The sequence below is a fragment of the Pithys albifrons genome, chromosome 2 (genome assembly GCF_047495875.1).
Source record: "Pithys albifrons albifrons isolate INPA30051 chromosome 2, PitAlb_v1, whole genome shotgun sequence".
In the NCBI taxonomy this organism is placed as follows: Eukaryota; Metazoa; Chordata; class Aves; order Passeriformes; family Thamnophilidae; genus Pithys; species Pithys albifrons.
The window spans coordinates 10,437,595-10,457,265 of record NC_092459.1 but is presented as its reverse complement, the minus strand read 5'-3'; the positions used below and the strand labels follow the sequence as shown (position 1 = coordinate 10,457,265).

Sequence of the window (19,671 nt, the reverse complement as noted above, 5' to 3'; positions counted from 1 at the left end):
AAAATCCCCCAACCCCAACATTTCAGCCAAGTACTTCTGTTGTAGTAAGACACATCACCGTGTGTTTTACAAAAGCAGAAGCATAAAATAGAAGGATCGTCTTCCTGCCAGTCTGTGGCTATACTTGCTCGTCTTATCTCCACTGTTCACTCATTTACACTTCCACTGCCTTGACACACACTGTTATGGCACAGAACAACCACCAGCTCCAGCATTAGTAGTGAATCCCTGCAATGCACAGCCCAAGCCTTTCTTCACACAGCTTTCATCAACAGTGCAGTGACTTCTACCTGCTGCAGTTGAGCCATTGTCTTCTATTCAGAAATGAAAAAATTCACTGCTTCAGCTCTATGACATCTCCTTTGATGGTATTTTATTAATAAATCTTATGAAAGTTTTGAATTCTAAATTGTTCCCCTTGCCACTTGGATAGATATCCAAGGTTTAAAACTAAGAGAGGCATGACAAAAACTCTTAAAATTGTGACCTGATTGTATTACACAGTAATTCAGCATCAAGCCTTAATGTTAATGTCTGACATACAGACTCAAATCAAGTTTAGAAACTGGAAAGGAGGAAGTGGGAGGCTGTGTGTACGCACATGCCTGGGCACACACTGGAGTCTTCATCCCAGGAGGTATTTAAAAGACATGTAAAAGTAGCACTTAAGGACATGGTTTAGTGGTGGACTGGCCAGCACCAGGTTGGACTCAGTGATCTTAAAGGTTTTCTATAACCTAATTGATTCTAGGATGCTATTACAAATGATTAGAGGAAAAATATGGAACATCAGAAATAAGTGAAAATATGTTTCTCTTCAGAAGTAAAGGATGTTCAAATACTTTTTAAAAGCTTGGATCCAATTTGGGTTATTTAAAGAAAAAAAAAAGCTTATTGAAACACCTTGGGTAAGATGCATGCTACTTCTCACTGGATGGGATAACATTATCTTTAGTGAAATCATATCATAAAAACTTAAAAGTCAAATGATATCAACATTGTATTATACTTCAGCAATTCACTGTCACCCACATTTTGGAGATGAGTAACAAACTATATAGTTAATTCCACATGCGAGAAAATCATTGTAAAGAAAGGTGAATTTCAAAAATAAGCTTTGACTTAGGAATCTGAGAAAAGTCAGTAGACTTTGTTTATGGATATTAAAATTAAATAATTGCCATAGAAATTTGTGAGAAAAAAGAGTAAGATGCTCTTAATCTCTTATACAGAAGCATTTTCTCTCCTCTTTTTTGCACACGTCTACTGAAGTAACTGCATGAAGTGAATTCTTTACACCCTTTCTTAACAAAGTGTGTGGAGTACATGAGGATCACGACACACAGAATAGCTCCAGCTCCCTGAGCAGGTGCAGATTTTCTGGCTGTCATGCTGAGCACATTCTCCCTCCCTCACTTTACCCATCTGTGAAATTAAGATAACACTTGTGGTCCTTACTTTATAGAGGTAGTGACAGGAGGCTTAAGCAGAGTTTACTGTCAGTAATCAAATACTTTAAAGCAATTAAGAAACTACCTGATATATCATTACCTAAGCAATATTTAAACTTTGGTAAGTATGAATATAAATTCTATTTCTCACCTTCCGTGCTTCTCTCTAAACAAACTGTATTCAGCCAACACAGCTCATGAAGCTCCTTGTGGAAAACTATGTGCACTCTACCCTGGCATTCACAACAAATGCACTCTTTTAAAATTGAAATTAAAATTAAAATATATGCCCTCATAGAATTTTATAGGCTATATATTACATATAGTAGAACATAGCATATACTACATGCTCTATATACACACGTATGTATAAAATTTATATGGGCATGGACAGAAGTAGCAAGCAGGTATTTTACTAGTAATCATATGGAGTGGGGTGGCAGGAGGAGCAAAGAGGGGGAATTGCTGAAACAAATTCCTCCAGTTTGCAGACAAAGCACAAGAAAGCACTCTACTGATAGATACACAGGATTGATTGGGAACTGAAGGGACCACAAATTTGGGCGTGCATAACCAATACCAGTCAGTGTGTTCCACAAGACAAAATCAGAACTTCTTTCACAGCAAAGTTGGCTCATAAATCAGGATAATTGCATAAGTAGTGAAAACCAATTAAGGACAAAACCCAATTCTTTCTCCCAGCAGCACCTTATCTAATTCTTCATTAAGCAAGTCCATAAAGTTCAATCCCTAGATTCTTTTCCAATATCCAAACCCATCATACTATAACTCAATAAAACCATTCGCTTTCATCATAATCTCTTAGAAACCAAGATACCCTTTCCCAGTAGTTTTGCACCTGCCAACAAAGACTACCAGTACTAAAACCACAAGGAAGGTTTTCCTTTTCTAATATAAAATTTAAAATAAAATATTCATTCACAAATCTTTAAACCTCTATGCATGAGCTGCCCTTTTGGCTACAAATTAATACATGGAATAATATTAGCGTTTTTTATCATTCTTATGATGGGGCTACCAAATCCTAAAATAAGTCTTCACCATATTAATAATCAATTGTAACTCAGTAACTTAAATTACAAGCTGACAGGCACAGAAATCCATTTCTACATGTCTTGCTTTCATGTTTTTGGTTTTGTGTTTTTTTACATCTACTATCAAATTTTACAAATCTCCTTGTTATAGACAGTGATTAAGGCTATGCCAGAATTCCACTTAAAATCTGTTTTCAAAGGTATTAATAACCACTGGGATGAACTTCAAGGCAGAAAAAACTTGCAGTAAAAGTGTTACACTGTTTACAGCTTTCAAGTCCAAAAAACAAACAAACAAAAAACAATTAAAGAAATTAAGAAATACTGAGTTTCCTAAAATGAATTGTCTGTTTTCCATAGCCCATCTCCTACAAAAAATGATTTTAGATAAACTTCACAACTATGGCATTCTCATACCAAATCCATGTCTTATAAATTAACATCATCTACAGAAAACAGCTTTTCAACATAAGCAATACAACTAGTCATACTTTAGTGACAGTGAAATGGTTTTTAACCTACTTATGTAAAACAACAACAAAAAAACCCAAAACATCACACCCCACCACCACAGAAAAGTCACAACTAAATATTATTTTATAGCCGACAGAAGAGACAGTTATTTCTTTATTTAGCATAAGATATGAGTAAATTATGTCCAAGTAGTGTATTCCTCACCAAGATTCATCCTTGAAATATACTTTTACTACTAAAATTTCATATTTATCACAGGAGCAACCACTAGCATTACTCTTGAGGTTAACCATTAAAGTTAGAGCACCCAACACTCATAGAATAAATATGTCATGGGTAGAGTAAGTAGTAGTTTTTAAATCATTCACCTGTTTAAAAATTAATCACCTCACACATTCATCTTCTAGTTTTCTCTAGCCTGGTAAGCACATGAAAGAGAAAAATCAGGAGGCTGTTTCATCGTCTGGCTTTAAATATCTCTTCTACATCTCTCTTTTTTGTGCTGTCACTGTGATTATAACACTAACACACAGACACTACTGTATTAATGAGTTCTATACAAAGTTCTCTACCTAATATCTGGTGCCTGACATCTTTCAGTCTCTGGAGATGAGAGTCATGAGTTCGATTCCATTTCAAAGATACAAGCCATAGCACTGTAAATACTGATCTACACCTAAGGCACTAGGCTATCAATACTGGACAAAATACTTTGTGTTTTGAAGCTTCATAGAATCTCTGTGGATTTTTTCACACAAAGAGAATCCCTTAGAATCAAAAAGAGATAAAACAAAAATCAGCAGCATTAGCCTAAAGAACCTAGAAAACTGACAGATTTTGATTTGATGTGGGAGGAAGCAGAGAGGGCAGGGAAAGAGCTCTACAGCAATCTTGTCTAATGAACAAACAGGGAGACTTTTTTGTTTCCCCCAAAAGCTTTACAAGCAAAGAAAAAAGGAGAAGTTACAACTGTCATTCTAACTTTTCAATGGATTACATGTAAAATATGTAGACTAGACCTAGCTATCTAACATGACTGCATCCCCTCCGCTCTGCCATCTTTCATGTAGCGGTGCTATGGGACAGGAGCACTGAGCTGACCAGAGTCACGACAACATTTCCTGTGACTCCTTTCCTTAGCACCTGGGGATCTTGGGAGGTCAGCAGCCTGACTTCCTCACATCTGTTCCTAATCTCACATAACCCTATTGACTATTGCCCTCCTTATTTATAATACCATGCAAAACATGGCCAATACTAAGCTTCCTGAAAACATAAGGAAAAATCTTAAATGAGTTAACAAATAGAAAGGGAAAAGGGAATTAGCCAGGCATACTTCAGTGACAAAGTCAGAATGCACTGATTTTTATATGCTAAGCTACATGAAAATATTAATGTCTATTTTATATTTCTGTATTCTATTTCTACATCATTAAAATACAACAGGATTGTGTTTACAGCTGCACTGATGAAGTATTTTTCAAAAATCAAATGGCAGCTACTTTAGGCTATCTCTCAAAAAACCCTCCTAATATCCTCAGAATTCAATCTTTGAAGATGTGCAGTTCATCAAATGAATATTCAACTCAATGCATTATTTTTAGTGCCCAAAGGAAATACAAGTATTATAGACAAAAGTCTAATGGCTGAAATTCATGCTTTACAGACAACTTTTCCCCTCTAACTTAAATGCGATTAATATTAAATCAAACTATTTTATCTGACAGAGGTAATAAGTTTTACTGGTAATTTAGTACTACCAATTAATTGTAAAACAAGATATTCTCAGCCATGATTCCTCCAATCTGAGAAAAGCTTTTACTCCAACTCTAGATTAGACAAGGTATTTTGTACTTCAGGTATTAGTGGAATTACAGAGCAGCTGACCATTTCAACTGTTTTATAGACAGAATATTCCATTCATGTGAGATCTTTCATTCCTCCCCAATGACTGCTCTTCCAGCTGACTTTTTAGTGCTATCTTTGAACTCATACTCTAATGATCAACTCAAATGCCCTAAAGCATAACATAAACACACATTGAATTGTGATTCAGCATCTTAGTAACACATCTTACCTGCAACCCTTAGCAAGTTGGCAAGTCCCAGGAGCTTAGCAGACTGTTTATAGTTTGTTGACACCTGAGCCAGACAGTCCTTGATGAGACTGAGTCGATCAGAGCACAAACGGACTGTTGAAAGCAGAACTGGTGTTAAGAGGCTGAACAAATGAACCCAACTGCTGTATTTCTGGTTAAAGAACATGAGCACAGGAAGAGTGTTGGGAAGTATAAGAACACAAACACAATCTGAAATGCAGCTCAAAGCTGTTTAAATTCAGATCCTCAATTATACCTGTAAATAAAAATAATATCACGGTATCTCCAGCTCCAACCACTGAAAGGCTGTGAAAGGATCAAAAAGAGAGAAACTGACATGAAGGAAAATTTATTTTTCTTTCAGGTTTTCACATTCAGTGTTTTTAAATTTATATGATTAACCAGTATACTTTTATATAATTTTTTTGTAATTATAACTTTTGAAACATTCTGAAAGACTGCTAACACAGACATTAACTTTCATTTAGAAAGTTTAAAGTAACTAAGATTTCATGCTAAATTTTATTGCCATGGGCAAATTCTTCAGGCTGCTTTCATTTACGTAAAAATTTTATGAGCAAGTGGAAGGATAGTCTGCAAATCACCAGGTTGTGTTAACCATATTCTTGTGAAGCTCATAATTAGTACTGATTTTACAAAGAATTAAACAATTCTTCATTGTGCAACATAGTATCATGAACTGAAGTCCATGCTCTACTTAGCCAGCTAGTGGGTGGCTAACTTCAGGGTGCAGCTTTAAAAAGGTTCCATTTTCATACCATCCAAGTTCTCAGAACACAGAGGTACAGCATTCAGATATTCCACTCAACACTCAGTGAGACATTAATGGGTGCATGTGGGATAAACTCTGCCTTACCATATTGGGCTTAAACCATATTATATTAGGCCTGTCAATAAGAGCAAAGAAGTACTCACATAATGAAGACTCCATTAAATATGGAAATCAAGTTAAAATAAAACAAATTAAGAGTGGAGGAGCAGGAAAAGGTTACACTTTTAGTTTCATTTTTAATATCCTATCTATATATATTACTATACTGTAATAATAAGTTTTCATTCACTGATTATACGAGCAAGATTTTCTGTAAATATCTAACATAACGAAAAATAATCTGATGGGTCCAACACATTAAAGATGGAGTTTTTTTCACCTTCTATGTTAATACAGAGTTTTCAAAACAGATTTTATTAAAATAGAGCATAATAGTAGTTCATAAACTGCTCAGTTTGCTAAAAATACAAGCTGGGGAAAGCTCTAGAGAAAACTAAACATAGAACTAACTGCAAATAAAAGTCTATTGCTAATAAGACTATTGCTGTAGGAACAGCTGATCCTTACTGCTACTCTAATGACATTCTGTCACAGCAACATGCCATTTAAAGGCTTTCATTGAAACTCTAAAACATAATTTTAACCTAATTAGATTAATTTGATTGACATGAAAGATACTGGAGCAAGGACAAGTCAGGCTCATTAATGAAATTACAGGCATGATTTCACACATTCTAATTAATTTAGATCAGTTGTATTACACATACTGTTAATGCAATACTATGGTGGCATTTTTATAAAAGATGCCTTCCTGTCCACACCAACAAAAGTTGAAGAAAGCATGTGCACTGTTCTACAGGCTGAACAAACTGACTTATAAAGAATTGTGCTCTAGAAATCAACAGCCAGTACTGCAAGATCTAGAAACCAGTCACTGTCAGTTCAGAAATTGAAAGGTTTCAGAATATTACATACACAGTATCAACTCACTTGAAGAAATACTTGGAAAAAAAAAGAGAAAAGGGAACACCAAATTAAAGTAATAACAGCCACTAAGGACATCTGCTTCCTTTTCCATAGATCCAGAAGGGGTTTCCATAAATCCCAGTATTTCTCTGCACAACAACAGAACTAAAACACTACCATCAGCACATTTCACTGGTACTCAGTACCCGTCTCAGCCAGTTCTCTTACAGTGCTTCCATTATTAGTGTTCATACAGTTTCATTGCACATAATCATAATTTCATTCCAACTCCTGTCCAACAACTTTCTGTTCCACTGGAGTCAGAGCTCCAAAACAGATTTAGTTTTAACCAATCCATCAGAAGAAATACCTTGTAAAAGTTCACTGCCACTGTCACTGGGTTTTATATACTTCAAAATGAAACAGCCCATTGGAAACATGAAAACTGCCTATCCATGAAGTACCTTTCTCCCACCTATTATTGAAAGCTCATCAGCACATGAGCAAGTGCAGATTACTTAGCAAAAAAAAGATGAGCTTAAACTATTTCTGTTGAAGTTACCAGGAGTTTCATATACACAATACTCTAATTGTTTTCAAGTCCTGCTAAAACTCAGTTCCAAAACAGAGGTGTCATCCGCAAGTATCTTTTTTACCTCACATCAACTAAAAAAATTTTATTACAAAAGTCATTTTTTGCATTTGCCTGTAAACTGTTTGGAGGCAGGAAACAGACCCTTTAATTTAATCATGTCACACTTATGTAATAGTGACTATGTCTCATGCATATTTATGCATGTGATTCAAATATGAAGAATAAAACTATACAGCACCTTGTAGTGGTAATATTTTCACTCCAAATTCTTCAAGGTAACCAAGAGCACGAATGAGGTCCAGCTCCTCCTGAACAGCACTCGGACTGTCTACAATAAGTTGCAGACAGCACCTAAATAGGAATGAAATATATTTTTCTCAAGTTTGATGAACACATTCAAAGTTAAATTTCTGCAAAAAGTTCAGCTGTGAGTAAAATAAAACAAAAGAACCATTCACTGGTAATTTACTATGCTTATGAAATGTCACCACACTTACTAGTCTTGAACACACATTGGAAGTGTTTGACACTATGTTACTGCTGACTAAACATTTTAACCAATTTCAACTGGTTGTGATAAGAACATCACCTACACCCTCCTGAATTTAGACCTGCAATGAATTTAGCAGAAGATGCTGACCACATACATACTTAAATATATAATTATTTAGGGAAATATTTCTCCTATCACTGCTGCATTTTGGTACTGCCATAGACCAGAAGATAAAAGCAAAATACTGTAAAAAGTTCATTAGAAGTGAAACCTTAGAGTCATTGTCACAAATTCAGTTTCCTCAACTAGATACAGCAAAAAAACCAAAGCTGATTAAAAAACATCAACAAAAAAATCCCACTAAATTTCACTTAAGATGAATCAAGGCATACAATTATTAACACATTAAATCTTAGCATATTAGCACATTAAATATTTTAATGCATGTTTTATGACTGTTATATTGATGCAATAAGCTTTTAGATAATTTCTTAAAATACAGCTTGCATTCTGACAGTGTATTAATTTGTAGCTTTATTAATATACATTTAACAAAAAAATTAACAGGCAAAAATTATAGAATCATGGTATGGCCTGGGTTGGAAGGTACCTTAAAGATTATCTAGTTTTAACACCCTGCCATGCACAGAGACACCTTCCACTAGACCAGGTTGCTCAGGGCTCCACCTAACTTCACTGTGAACACTTCTAGGAAGCAGACATTCAGAGCTTTTCTAGGCAATCTGTTCAAGTGTCTTACCACCCTCACAATAAAGAACTTTTTCCTAATACCTAATCTTACCAATTCCTTTTCAGTTTGAAGCCATTCCCCCTTGTCCTGTCCTGCCTTTGTAAAGTATCTCTCCATCTTTCTTGTAAGGTCCCTTCAGGCAGTGGAAGGCCACAATTAAGTCACCCCAGAGCCTTCTGTTTGACAGGCTGAACAATCCCAATTATCTCAGCCTTTCTCCCAGGAGAGGTGCTTCAGCCCCCTAATCATCTTGGTGGCCTCCTCTGGGCTTGTTCCAACACATCCATGTCCTTCCTGGGCTGGTGCCCCCAGGGCTGGATGCAGCATTCCAGGAGGGGTCTCATCAGAGCTGAGCAGAGGGGCAGAGTCATCTCCCTCGACCCGCAGGTCACGGTGCTTTGGAAGCAGCCCGGGATACATTTGGCTTTCTGGCCTGTGAGTGCACATTGCTGACTCATGTCCAGCCTCTCATGCACCAGCATCCTCAAGTCCTCTCCGACAGGGCTCCCCCCTTGATCTGTTCATCCACAAGCCTATATTGATACCAAGGTGTTGCCCTGACCCAGATGTAGCACCTTGAACTTGGTCTTCTTAAAGCACCTGAGATTCCCCTGGGCCCACTTCTCAAGCTTGTCCAGGCTCCTCTGGATGGCATCCCATTTCAATGATTTCAAATGGCTTAATTCACCTTACACAGTACATCAGGAAATTATTTTATTTGTGTAATGTACTGCATGGTTTTTATCTCTGCATGTTAATTAAGAATAGACATGTTTACATCAAAAATAAAATCAAGCTGTATATGAGCTGAACATCCCATCTAAACCCAGTATGTTTTTCAGGAGCATTGACAAATATTTCAGTGAAGTGAAGATTAAAACAGGAGTGAAATGAAAGAGCTAAAGAGAAGATAAATACATTCTACCTAAAACAACTTATACACAGAGACCATGAGGAGACCTACACCGTGATCATCCCTTAGGGAAACAAAGTTAAATTACCATGAAACAACTCCCTGGAGGTAAATCAGAGGACCAAAACACCTTCCTAAACAGAATAATCACACGGTCACACACTCATAGGAAGTACTTGAGCTATAAACCACATATTTTGAAATATCACCACAAAATTGTAAGATAAAAGCTGATCATAGCTTCTTATATATTTAAAATGTCTTTAGACCCTTAGCACTTAAAGCAATGCTCTGTATTTCCAGAGACTGCTTATGAAAAAAGACTTTCCATACAAGATTGGGAGGGGGGAAGGGAATATTAGGAAATAAACCCTAATTTTCTGACAACATTAAATCAGCTGTACTTATATACGTGATAATTGTAAACATACCTGGCCAACTCCATACAGCTGTCAGTCAAGCTCGTTGAAGAATTGAAATATTCTCTTCCAGCAGCCAAAACTAGTTCAATACTTCTCTCATAGCTGACTCGGTACTGTGGTTTCCCTTTTGATGAACTTGGTGGATCCACTGACCAAACATTGCAATGCATCATTTGCCCAGCCAAGTGGATATTGTCTATACTGCTTGAGCATAAAAGACTTTCGGTGAATATCTAAAAGAAAGAACAATAATTTAATAACCTGCAGCAGCAGCTTCAAGTAAACTTATCTGCATTCTATGGAAGAAAAGGATCTTTGAAGTCAAACAAATATATTCAGTCCAAGCAGGAAGTCTAATTTCTACCAAGGAAAGCATTAATTTAAGTAACGCTAAAGTTAACTAGTGGCATGTTTTTACTTCCTGGAAAAAAAAAAAAAGCATATTAGCTGTCTTTTTACAGTATGATTTAAGAGATCAGAAATATACCCACAATCTGAGGTGTTAATAGGATGCAAGAATCTGAAAACGCAGTTCAGTATTAAGACCTTAAAACAAACAATGAGAGAAATTCTGTATCATTGAAGAACATATTTATAACTAAACATATAAGATGTTTTTTTAATTTCAATCAAGACCATCTTCAAAGAACGCATACTAACATAATGCTGCATCTGCCACAAAACACCTTATTTATTTCCAGGTCAAAGTCTTGCCCGCTTTAAGACACTCAAAATAATCTCAATTCCTTACAAAAATAAGAGTTTTTTTTCTTAAGCACACTCGGTATTGTCCTATTGAAGAGAAGCATAGACATTTAATCATTTTGGAAAATATCACAGCTGCAATAATATGGCTTTTATCATAGGTTTTGAAGTGCATAACAAAATACACATGATCAGTGAATTACAGAAGAGCCCAGGTTGGAAGAGACCTCAAAAGACCATCTGCTCCAGTATTTAATCAGAAATGGAGGCATAGATGAGATTATCCAACACCCTGTCCAATCCCATCTTGAAACTGAATTATTTCTTCACTAGGAAGAACCTCTCCAAACCATCTTCCACTCAGGCAAAGAACACAGTTCATTGCTTCTTAAAGAACATCACACAGTTGGATCTTCTTCCATTCCATCGAGGACAGTGAAAGACAGCTGGCCCTTCTTCCTCAAAGATCACATAAAATAACATTTACCTCTCACATAATTTTTGGACATGAAGTTCTTCTTCAAGAAGAGAGAATTCACTTTCCATGGAAGTAGAACAGAGTAATCATTATGCTAAAAAACCTTACATGGCATTGCAATTCCTTACTGCCTCAACAATTTCTCCATTTGAAGTTATCAAAGTATAACTGCATATGACAGCACTACACTTCAAAGCATTTTCAGCACTACTACATAATTTTACCAAAACTCTTTGTTGTTTTGCGTTTTTTTAAATCACATGGCTCAGAGGTTAAAAAATAATTTAATGTTACTAGAAAGCTTAATGTATTAAGATCAGAGCAAAACAAATGCCTTATTTGCAGAGTGTTCTAGTATTATAATTTTTTAAATGCACTCAAAAAAAATTCCAAGTACACTAAATTGTAGCCTATCACAAAACCTTGAACATTAAATATGTCGCAGTTCTCTTTAAGCAACTTCAAGTTGTACAACTACAGAGAATGAGTGATTTTTTCATGCATTGCTTTTTCCTTTTTTTTTTTCTAATCTGCTTTTAAAACCTCTCCGAAGAGCTAATCAGTGTGGTAGCCATAAGCAATTAAGTCTGTAAGCTGCAATAAAATCCTCTTTCATACATATATATGAAAGCACATGAAAGCACCAATTACAGTGGACACAGTGCTGTATCTGTCATTAACTGCAGTATATTGAAATGAAAATGCAAATAAAAAATACATGTCACAGCAAATTCTGTGTCAGTCTAATAGCTGTCTTCTGCAAATAACTAATGACATAGGTTTGGGCTTTATGCATATGCAGGGTTTTTTTCCTTCAATGAAATTAGATTTCTCATTCACGTTATTTTACTTCAGCTGCAAGCAGTAGAAAGTCCATAAGTCTACAATGATCTTGGATAGTATTATCAAATCAGAACTTCCTGTTTAAGGAATGCTTGAGAGAAGATAACATTTATCTAAAAGACTGTTTATTTTCATTAGTTTGAAGTGGTTATTGCTAAACACATTTGTATAAAGAATTACAGTCTAAAGAATGCAGCCTTAAGAAGCTGTCTCAATTTTTTAAAAGGTGAATTCTAGTAAAATATATACAGGATATTTATTAAAGGGGCTTCTTGTGAAATGATTTAACACCACAAATTTTCAATTTGAATGAAAATACTACAAAAACATCAGTAGATAACTAAGTAATACAACAAACAAAAATGCATTTACATTTGCAAACAACAATATGAAATCAGAATCTGTAGCTTACCAGGGACATAAGTCAGTAAGGAGACACAGAACTCACCTCATAGCAAGTATCAGCATGTAAGCACCTATACACTTTCTGCTGCATGTCTAACATATCCTGGAGCAACTCCTTCCACTGTGTCTCACTGGCTGATGGTTGCCTACAAACATTTTTCAAAATTAAGTATTTTCTTCCTCAGTGGATTTAAAGAAAAGCAGTAGATAACACTACACTTTCATCACCAAAAATAAGAGTCTTCTCAAATGTTATTTCAATATTGAATTGGATTTTAACCAGAAGTCATTTAAAGACAGAATGCTTTTAATATTAATATTACAATAGTATCTGTGGAATAAAATGGTTTGACAACAATGCAATACCCAAGTCTTTTCTTTGTGGGATAAACCAGGAATTTAAGCAATCTCTCTCAAGATCCCCCAAACAAGTTTCAATAATTTTCAATAATACATCGGAAAGTTACAACCTGCTAACCCAAGTACAGCAGAGCAAAACCAAGTTTCTAACAGCACCTGAGGATCATTATAGTGCTTTTTATTGCAGGCAATCTCCGAGGACTAATCAATTGCATGCAATCACAGGAGAACAGAACTGCAACTTTATTTTGTTCCTTCAAACTGAATGGTATTCATATTCTTAACCCTCTGGATCCATGGATTTCTGTTTACCCACAAAGATTCAACTTCTTGTGCTCTATTAAAACTTTGATTAGTAAAAAAACTCTGAAGGCTTTTCCACATTATCTTGAGCCTTTCAGATTAAAAAAAGACTTTTTTAAGTTACAGAAGCTAATTCCAGCTAATAATGATTTTTCCCTGTGGCATTAATTTATGTTTTGGCAAAGCAGAGGGTCTCCACAACAAGTAGAAAAATCAACATTTTTCCTACAGAGGCATTGACTTGATCTTTCTAAGAAAAGGTGTTTACAACTCTTAAAAAGCTTTCATACTATCAAAAATCTAAATGCTACTCTACGATCACCAATAAACTGTTGTGCATGTTTGCTTTAAATAAGAACGAAAAATCACCCACAGTGATGACTGGTTATCCCAGGGTTCAAATTTTTATCTGCTCATGCCAAGAGCATGTAATAATTCACGTATAGTTGAAAGATGAGTTAAATGAAGCCGTTCTCAAATAGAAAAATTGAAAAATTACCCTGGGAGTATAAGTGGCAGAATCAATAAGTAAAATCAATAACTTATCCCATTACAAGGGTTCCAAGAAAACATACAAAAAACCCCAAAACGTTATTTTACAAATCCTAGACTCTCAATAAAATTAAATAGGTCTTAAAGGACATCATTTACAATATGTTAACTTTTACAGTTCATCTTGAAGTATTTTGCAGCAAGTATGACTTTTAGGCTTATTTACTTGAACACAAACATATTAAAGCAGTTTGAAGCAAGACAGAGTTTCCTGACTGTGGAAAAAAGATGCAGCCAAAACACTAATCCCGTTTAACAAATTGGGTTTACATCCACCATCTTCAGGGCGAATGCCACAGCTCCCTACTGCAACAAAACAGGAAGGGATGCTCTCTGACAACAAGGACTGTTACCTTACTGTCTTTTCCCTCTTATCTCCCGCTCCCCTTGGAATACTAACTTGCGACCTGTGTGCCTTGTCAGCCTAATCATCAGCTTCCGTGCCTCCTCAGCATTGTCCTTTGTGTCTCTCACAAAAGAAACAGGTTTCTGAAGTCCATGTTTCTCCAACAGCTCTGACACACTGTAAATAGAAAGTCAGCATTCTTGAATCCTGCACAATTGTACAACTCCTGCTGCAACAGCAGTCTTAGAGCTGTCTCAGACAACGTACCGCAAATGCAAACAGTCTCCATAAAATCTGGAACAGTAGGGATTAGCCAGAGTAACATTACCTATTTTATTGGTAGTAGTAGAAGCAATAATAATACTAATAATTATGATGTATGGTAAACACATACCACCAACAGCCTGATGACATGTCTTTACAGTGTTTGTCCTTGATCACTCAAAGCATTATAAAGTATCAAGACCAAAACAAATTGCTCAGGTAAGCCTCTTTAAAACTGAACTCCCAAACTTTTATTCCAAGGAAAACACCTAAGCAATTCTATAATACTCAAAAGATAAAACCATTCAACATTTCTATGTTCTTAATACAAAAAACATACAGATAATCTTGTTGGCAGCACTAAAAACAATATAAATATTCTTGCTGCTTTGTTGTCATAAAAAAATTCTTGGCTCTGCCCCATGACTTCTGTAAGAATACATTATTAATTTTAGCAAAATTAAATACCTAAGAATTTGTTCCAGTTCATCTACTTCATCATGAAGAGTGTTAGTTTTATCTGTTTCAGGCCTGCAAAGATATTACAGAATTAAATAAATACCTACACAAATAATTCTTATAATCTCTTCATGTATTTCGTATTACAAAAGAAATAAAGATGAGTGGTTTAAAACATTCCTTGATGAAAATCAAATATATGCTTATTTGAAAATACTGAAACTGTTGCCTTCTTGGTGGAAAGATAGTTAAAATTGCAAGGGTCTCTCAGTCTCTCAAGAACAGAGCTTCTCCTTCCTCCTCAGACTTTTCTCAGGCTTCCTCCTTCCTACAAGTAAAATATACTAGAAGAATAGGTTACATCTCTTCTTCAGGCTCCCACTGTCCTGAGAATTACTTGTCCTTCTCACAGGTCTTCCATCTTCCCCTCTCCCACAGGGCCATATTGCTGCTTGTAAACTAAGTGCAACAGGCCACTGCTGTAACGAGACCAGTAAGGCACTAACACTTGCTCTCAATTCAGACTATGTAAGTCTAAGGAACTAATATAGAAGCCTCGGATCTAGGCTGCTACTTTAACTCGTGTTTTTCTACATTACCTGGTAGAGTACACATATCACAAGCATACAAACACACATATGATGATCATGGCAACTCCAGCAGGAGCAGAACATTCCAGTAACATCATCTGCCCTTTAGTGACTTAACCATTTTTAAACATTAACTCACAGCTATATTTAATATTTCTAAAATATTTACAAATAACCGGCTGAAAATGTTTACCCATATCCTCTTTGTGGAAGGCATTCCAAAATATCATAACAGAGAGAGAGCTGGTCATCTCGTTCACAGCTATAAATACATTCCAGGGCCGTAATCATAAGCTGGTCTTGATCAGAAATAATTTTTTGCTGACACTAACAAGAAAAGAAAGCACACTCTTTTTTATTTTCCATTTCAAATAATTCAACAGTTAGTTTTCTTCTGACTACACAACAATGGGTACTGCAAGTAAATAAACTGTCTTCAGGTGCAATTAGAATGTCCCTTGCTAATAACCTGGTGAAATACCTGTTGGAGTCACAACCTGAAACATAACTTGGCTAGTTTCTCGCAGTGTAGCTGCTTGAAAGAACAATGGTGTGCCATTATACCCATTCTGAATTGGAAAAGTGGAGAGGGTGTATGGCAGAGGAAGGCAACTGCTGCAAACATTTGTCAGATTTATTTACTATGTACAACAGTATCAACACACATAAAATAGCTGTGGTTTTGCTCCACTGGTTGATTTCTGGCCATACACTCAGAAAGTTCAAGAGCATGCAAAAATGTGCTTATGTGCTCTGGAAGAATTATTTAAACCATAGAAGCAGCATGAAACACTCACATGGAAGGCAACTTCAACCCTTACTCACTGAACTCCTGCCTCAATCCTAAAGGCCCCCACTTTATTCTTTAGATTTCCTGTGGAGGGCAGGAGACAGGAGAATTAACTTTAAATTTAATCCTAGTAAAATTCCTCAGGAAAGAAGTATTACTGAGATCATTAAACTCTTTCATATCCACTTTTTAAAAAGAAATATGCCAGGAATTTACTTTGAACAGGTCACCAGAACGTTACTTCAAGGAAGAATCCATACAATAAATTTTATTCTATTAGATCAAGATCATTATTACATTAGTTTGACAAACTCATTAAGGACAGTTTAATTGCATCATAATATATGGTATAAAACCTTTTAATGAAAGTTTTCTAAAACATAAAAAAGGCTGTTAAGAGGAAGGGAAAGATCAGAAAGATGATACAATTTAGATGAACTAGCCCTCTTTGCAATTTTATCTCTTCAGGACAAGAATTTCCAAACAAAACAGTAAAATCATCAGAGCTCTACACTTACAGCAGGTTTTGAATTCTGAAATATCTTCAGAGGTAGAGTCAGGTCTTCCCTTGCCAATGTTACTAAATATTCTTTAAAAAGTGAATTTGCAAGACCAGGGGACTGACTTTCACAGCGGTGGAGAAAAGGGATCATCCACTGATAAACATTCTTCACGTATTTTTCATCAGAGGACTGGAAAGCACAAGGAATTACAGACAGGGGGAAAAAAAGAGCAAGTTCAGCTTCATTGTCCAAAATAAGTAAGAAAAGCAAAAAATAAACAGCATTCTTTTGATCAGTGTAACTGAAACATTATCTTCACCTATCACAAACAAGAGCTGAAGCCTGACATTCACCACCCAGTGCACAGATCACTACACCACGGAGCACTGAAACTATCCAACATCTTCCTGCTACCCAGTAGCTTGGGAAAACCAAGCAGTACAGGAGTAAAGCCCATCACATGAGGAAGTCTAGCTGTCTTCCCTCCTGCAATTTCAGTATAAGGGAAAGATCAGCTTGCAAGAATGCCAGAGTAGCATTACTTTCAGTAATTCACTAAGAATGCAAGACAGGAAAATGATGAGTGATAAATCCTAGGAAAAAAAAAAGAAAATTTTGAGTATTTTGCTCTGGAAATTCTTCAACTGAGTTTCAGAGCCCTGCTCAATCTTTAGCTATTTTTCAACCTTTCCAAGAGGACTATTTCTATTCGGAAATGCTACAGACAGGCTGACTACAGAGCTGAAAAACACATACCAGCTTCAGGGAAAAATATTAAGATTTCTTGACAATATTTAAAGACACTGAAAAACATCCAAGGAAAACATTCTATGTTGTTGTATCTGCAGCATCATCAACAGCTACACTGAACATCTTTTAAAAAAAGTCAATGAAAAGGCAATTCACAGCTTTTGAAAGATTTACTGAGTCCCATGCCAAGGACAAAGAAGTGGGTCTTTAAGAAAACTGAGCGAATTTAGTTTTTGTTATAAACAGATAAATGAAAAAACTCCACCACAACAAAAAATGGAACAGTGAAACTGTTGAATTTTTATTGAATTAAAAATGGAGGTTCACCAGAAAAATGACAGCCATTAACAGTAGCTTTATATACACAGGAACCAGAGTAACCTGAGCTATTGGAAATTAAAGTATACTTATTTATTCAAAATACTTACATTCTTCATCAACAGTCTCAGCTTCTCAATGTCTTTCATCTCTAGAAGTTCGTTCAAAGTCAGGGTTCGATCACCATCAGTCTCATAAACTACTGTCTCAAGAGTGATCAGATTGTCACAAAGCACCTGCAGACCAGGAATATTCCTCTCCATGCCAAGACGAACAAGAGACAGAGCACAGTCAACCTGAAAAATAGTTAAATAACCCCCTGTTGTACAACTGTTTGCCAAAACCCAACATCAATCTGTGCCCTGTTTGTGTCTATTTTCTTTTTCTGTTGCTTAATAGGCAATTTTAAGTTCCTAGAAGTTTTTGTGGACTGTATATTCCTAAATGGATTGCTCTTCTCAGCTTTATAAAGACCAAATAAAATGCTTAACCTCAGTGGATGATGTCATTAAAGACTTTTGACCAAGATGCATCCCCTCATTGATGCATGTAACTTAGAGTATTATTCCTTCTGGAGATCACACACAGAGATACATCACCTCATCTCACTGCATGATTATGAAGGATTGCTCTAAACAGAGACAATCAGGTCACTGACATGTAATGTGACTTTTCTAGCTGACCATGATTTAATAATTTTAATTGTTACACTTTATGAAACAGAAGATAATGACAGCCTTTTTCCCTGGTGACTGAAACTAGCTTTATATGAAAGCTTCTGTTTTGATTTCAAAGAATGCAATACTGGCTGTACCTATTCAGCAAGGCAGACATAAGTCTGGAAGAGGAGAATGAAATTTAATTTATATGTTACCAATTTAATTGATCCTTGAAAGTTGCTTTTATTTTCATACATACTGATTGGTTGTTAAGATCACAGGCAACTATGATTAAAGAGCCTTGGAGGACTGCAAACTTGAAGAATATTGAAGAATAAAAGAACTCACCCATCAAAACTAGCTCATACTTCCAGTCAGCTTCCTTTTCTTGCAGCTAAATTGGCTTGAGAAGCAATAAAACACCAGAGCATGTCCATGAGCTCTGTTCTTACTTGCAATGCTTATCTTTACCACACAGAGCTTCAAACACTCTTTAACATATGAAGAAAATCAAGCAAAAACTAAGCTGCATGGTAGTCCTACAGACACACAATAACACTGCCAGGAATCAATCATGACAATATCACATATTGACATGTGACAGTGACACGTGACTGCCACATACCAATACACATAATACAGTATCCTGTGACAGGTAATAAAACATGTTTCCCAACATCCTGTGCACAACCTTCCCTCCCTTAGTTATAAACATAACATGTAATGGTAAACATTTTTCATGGATCACAAAAGAGCTACTGTCTGCCATGGTAAACCAAGTAAAAGGGAATCCACTGACTTCCTATTCAACCATAAGGATGAATTATTTGGCTGAGTAAACTTTAGAGCAGGCGCAAGTACATTTCAAAAGAAAAAACAAATACTTCAAAAGCCATAATGAAAATTGAGATGAGGGTACATTACTGAGGGAAAAGTGTCCCATTTACGCATCAAGAGTGTTAAGGAGTCTGTGGAGGGCAGTTGGTCAGCCACTGTCATTTCCTCACTGCTATTCTCACCTGCATTGCATATTTTTCAATTTCCTGTGCTCTGCTCAAATACCAATCAGTAACGAGATCTACTGAAAGGTCAGTAGTCCTGTACTTCAGTAATTCAGGTTGCATTTCATACAGAAACTCGCCTTCATCTTGCAGAGTTGGTTCAATAATCATCCTTCAAAAAGAAAAAAAAGCAAAGTCTATGTTTCAGTGTATATATCCCTGCATTTTTTTTTCACATCAATCTTTTTCCAAAAACTTCTGAAAGAAAATTATATAGTCAACCCACTGTTACACAAGAGTTTGATGAGACTCAAATGCCAATCCCAGGAAGTGT

General features: G+C 35.9%; 1 protein-coding gene across 2 annotated transcripts in view; it reads right to left on the bottom strand.

The window, feature by feature from the left end:
• The window catches only part of NBAS (NBAS subunit of NRZ tethering complex), a 176,624-nt gene that overhangs the window by 112,119 nt on the left and 44,834 nt on the right, over positions 1–19,671 (bottom strand). For both annotated transcript variants that reach the window (XM_071548327.1, XM_071548328.1), the window contains exons 23-32: positions 19,356–19,509; positions 17,788–17,973; positions 16,625–16,798; positions 15,510–15,643; positions 14,736–14,798; positions 14,058–14,180; positions 12,486–12,588; positions 10,021–10,244; positions 7,671–7,783; positions 5,058–5,171 (exon numbers count right to left, since the gene is read on the bottom strand). In XM_071548327.1, coding sequence (XP_071404428.1) covers positions 5,058–5,171; positions 7,671–7,783; positions 10,021–10,244; positions 12,486–12,588; positions 14,058–14,180; positions 14,736–14,798; positions 15,510–15,643; positions 16,625–16,798; positions 17,788–17,973; positions 19,356–19,509 — 1,388 coding nt within the window. The remainder of the gene's footprint in view (positions 1–5,057; positions 5,172–7,670; positions 7,784–10,020; positions 10,245–12,485; positions 12,589–14,057; positions 14,181–14,735; positions 14,799–15,509; positions 15,644–16,624; positions 16,799–17,787; positions 17,974–19,355; positions 19,510–19,671) is intronic.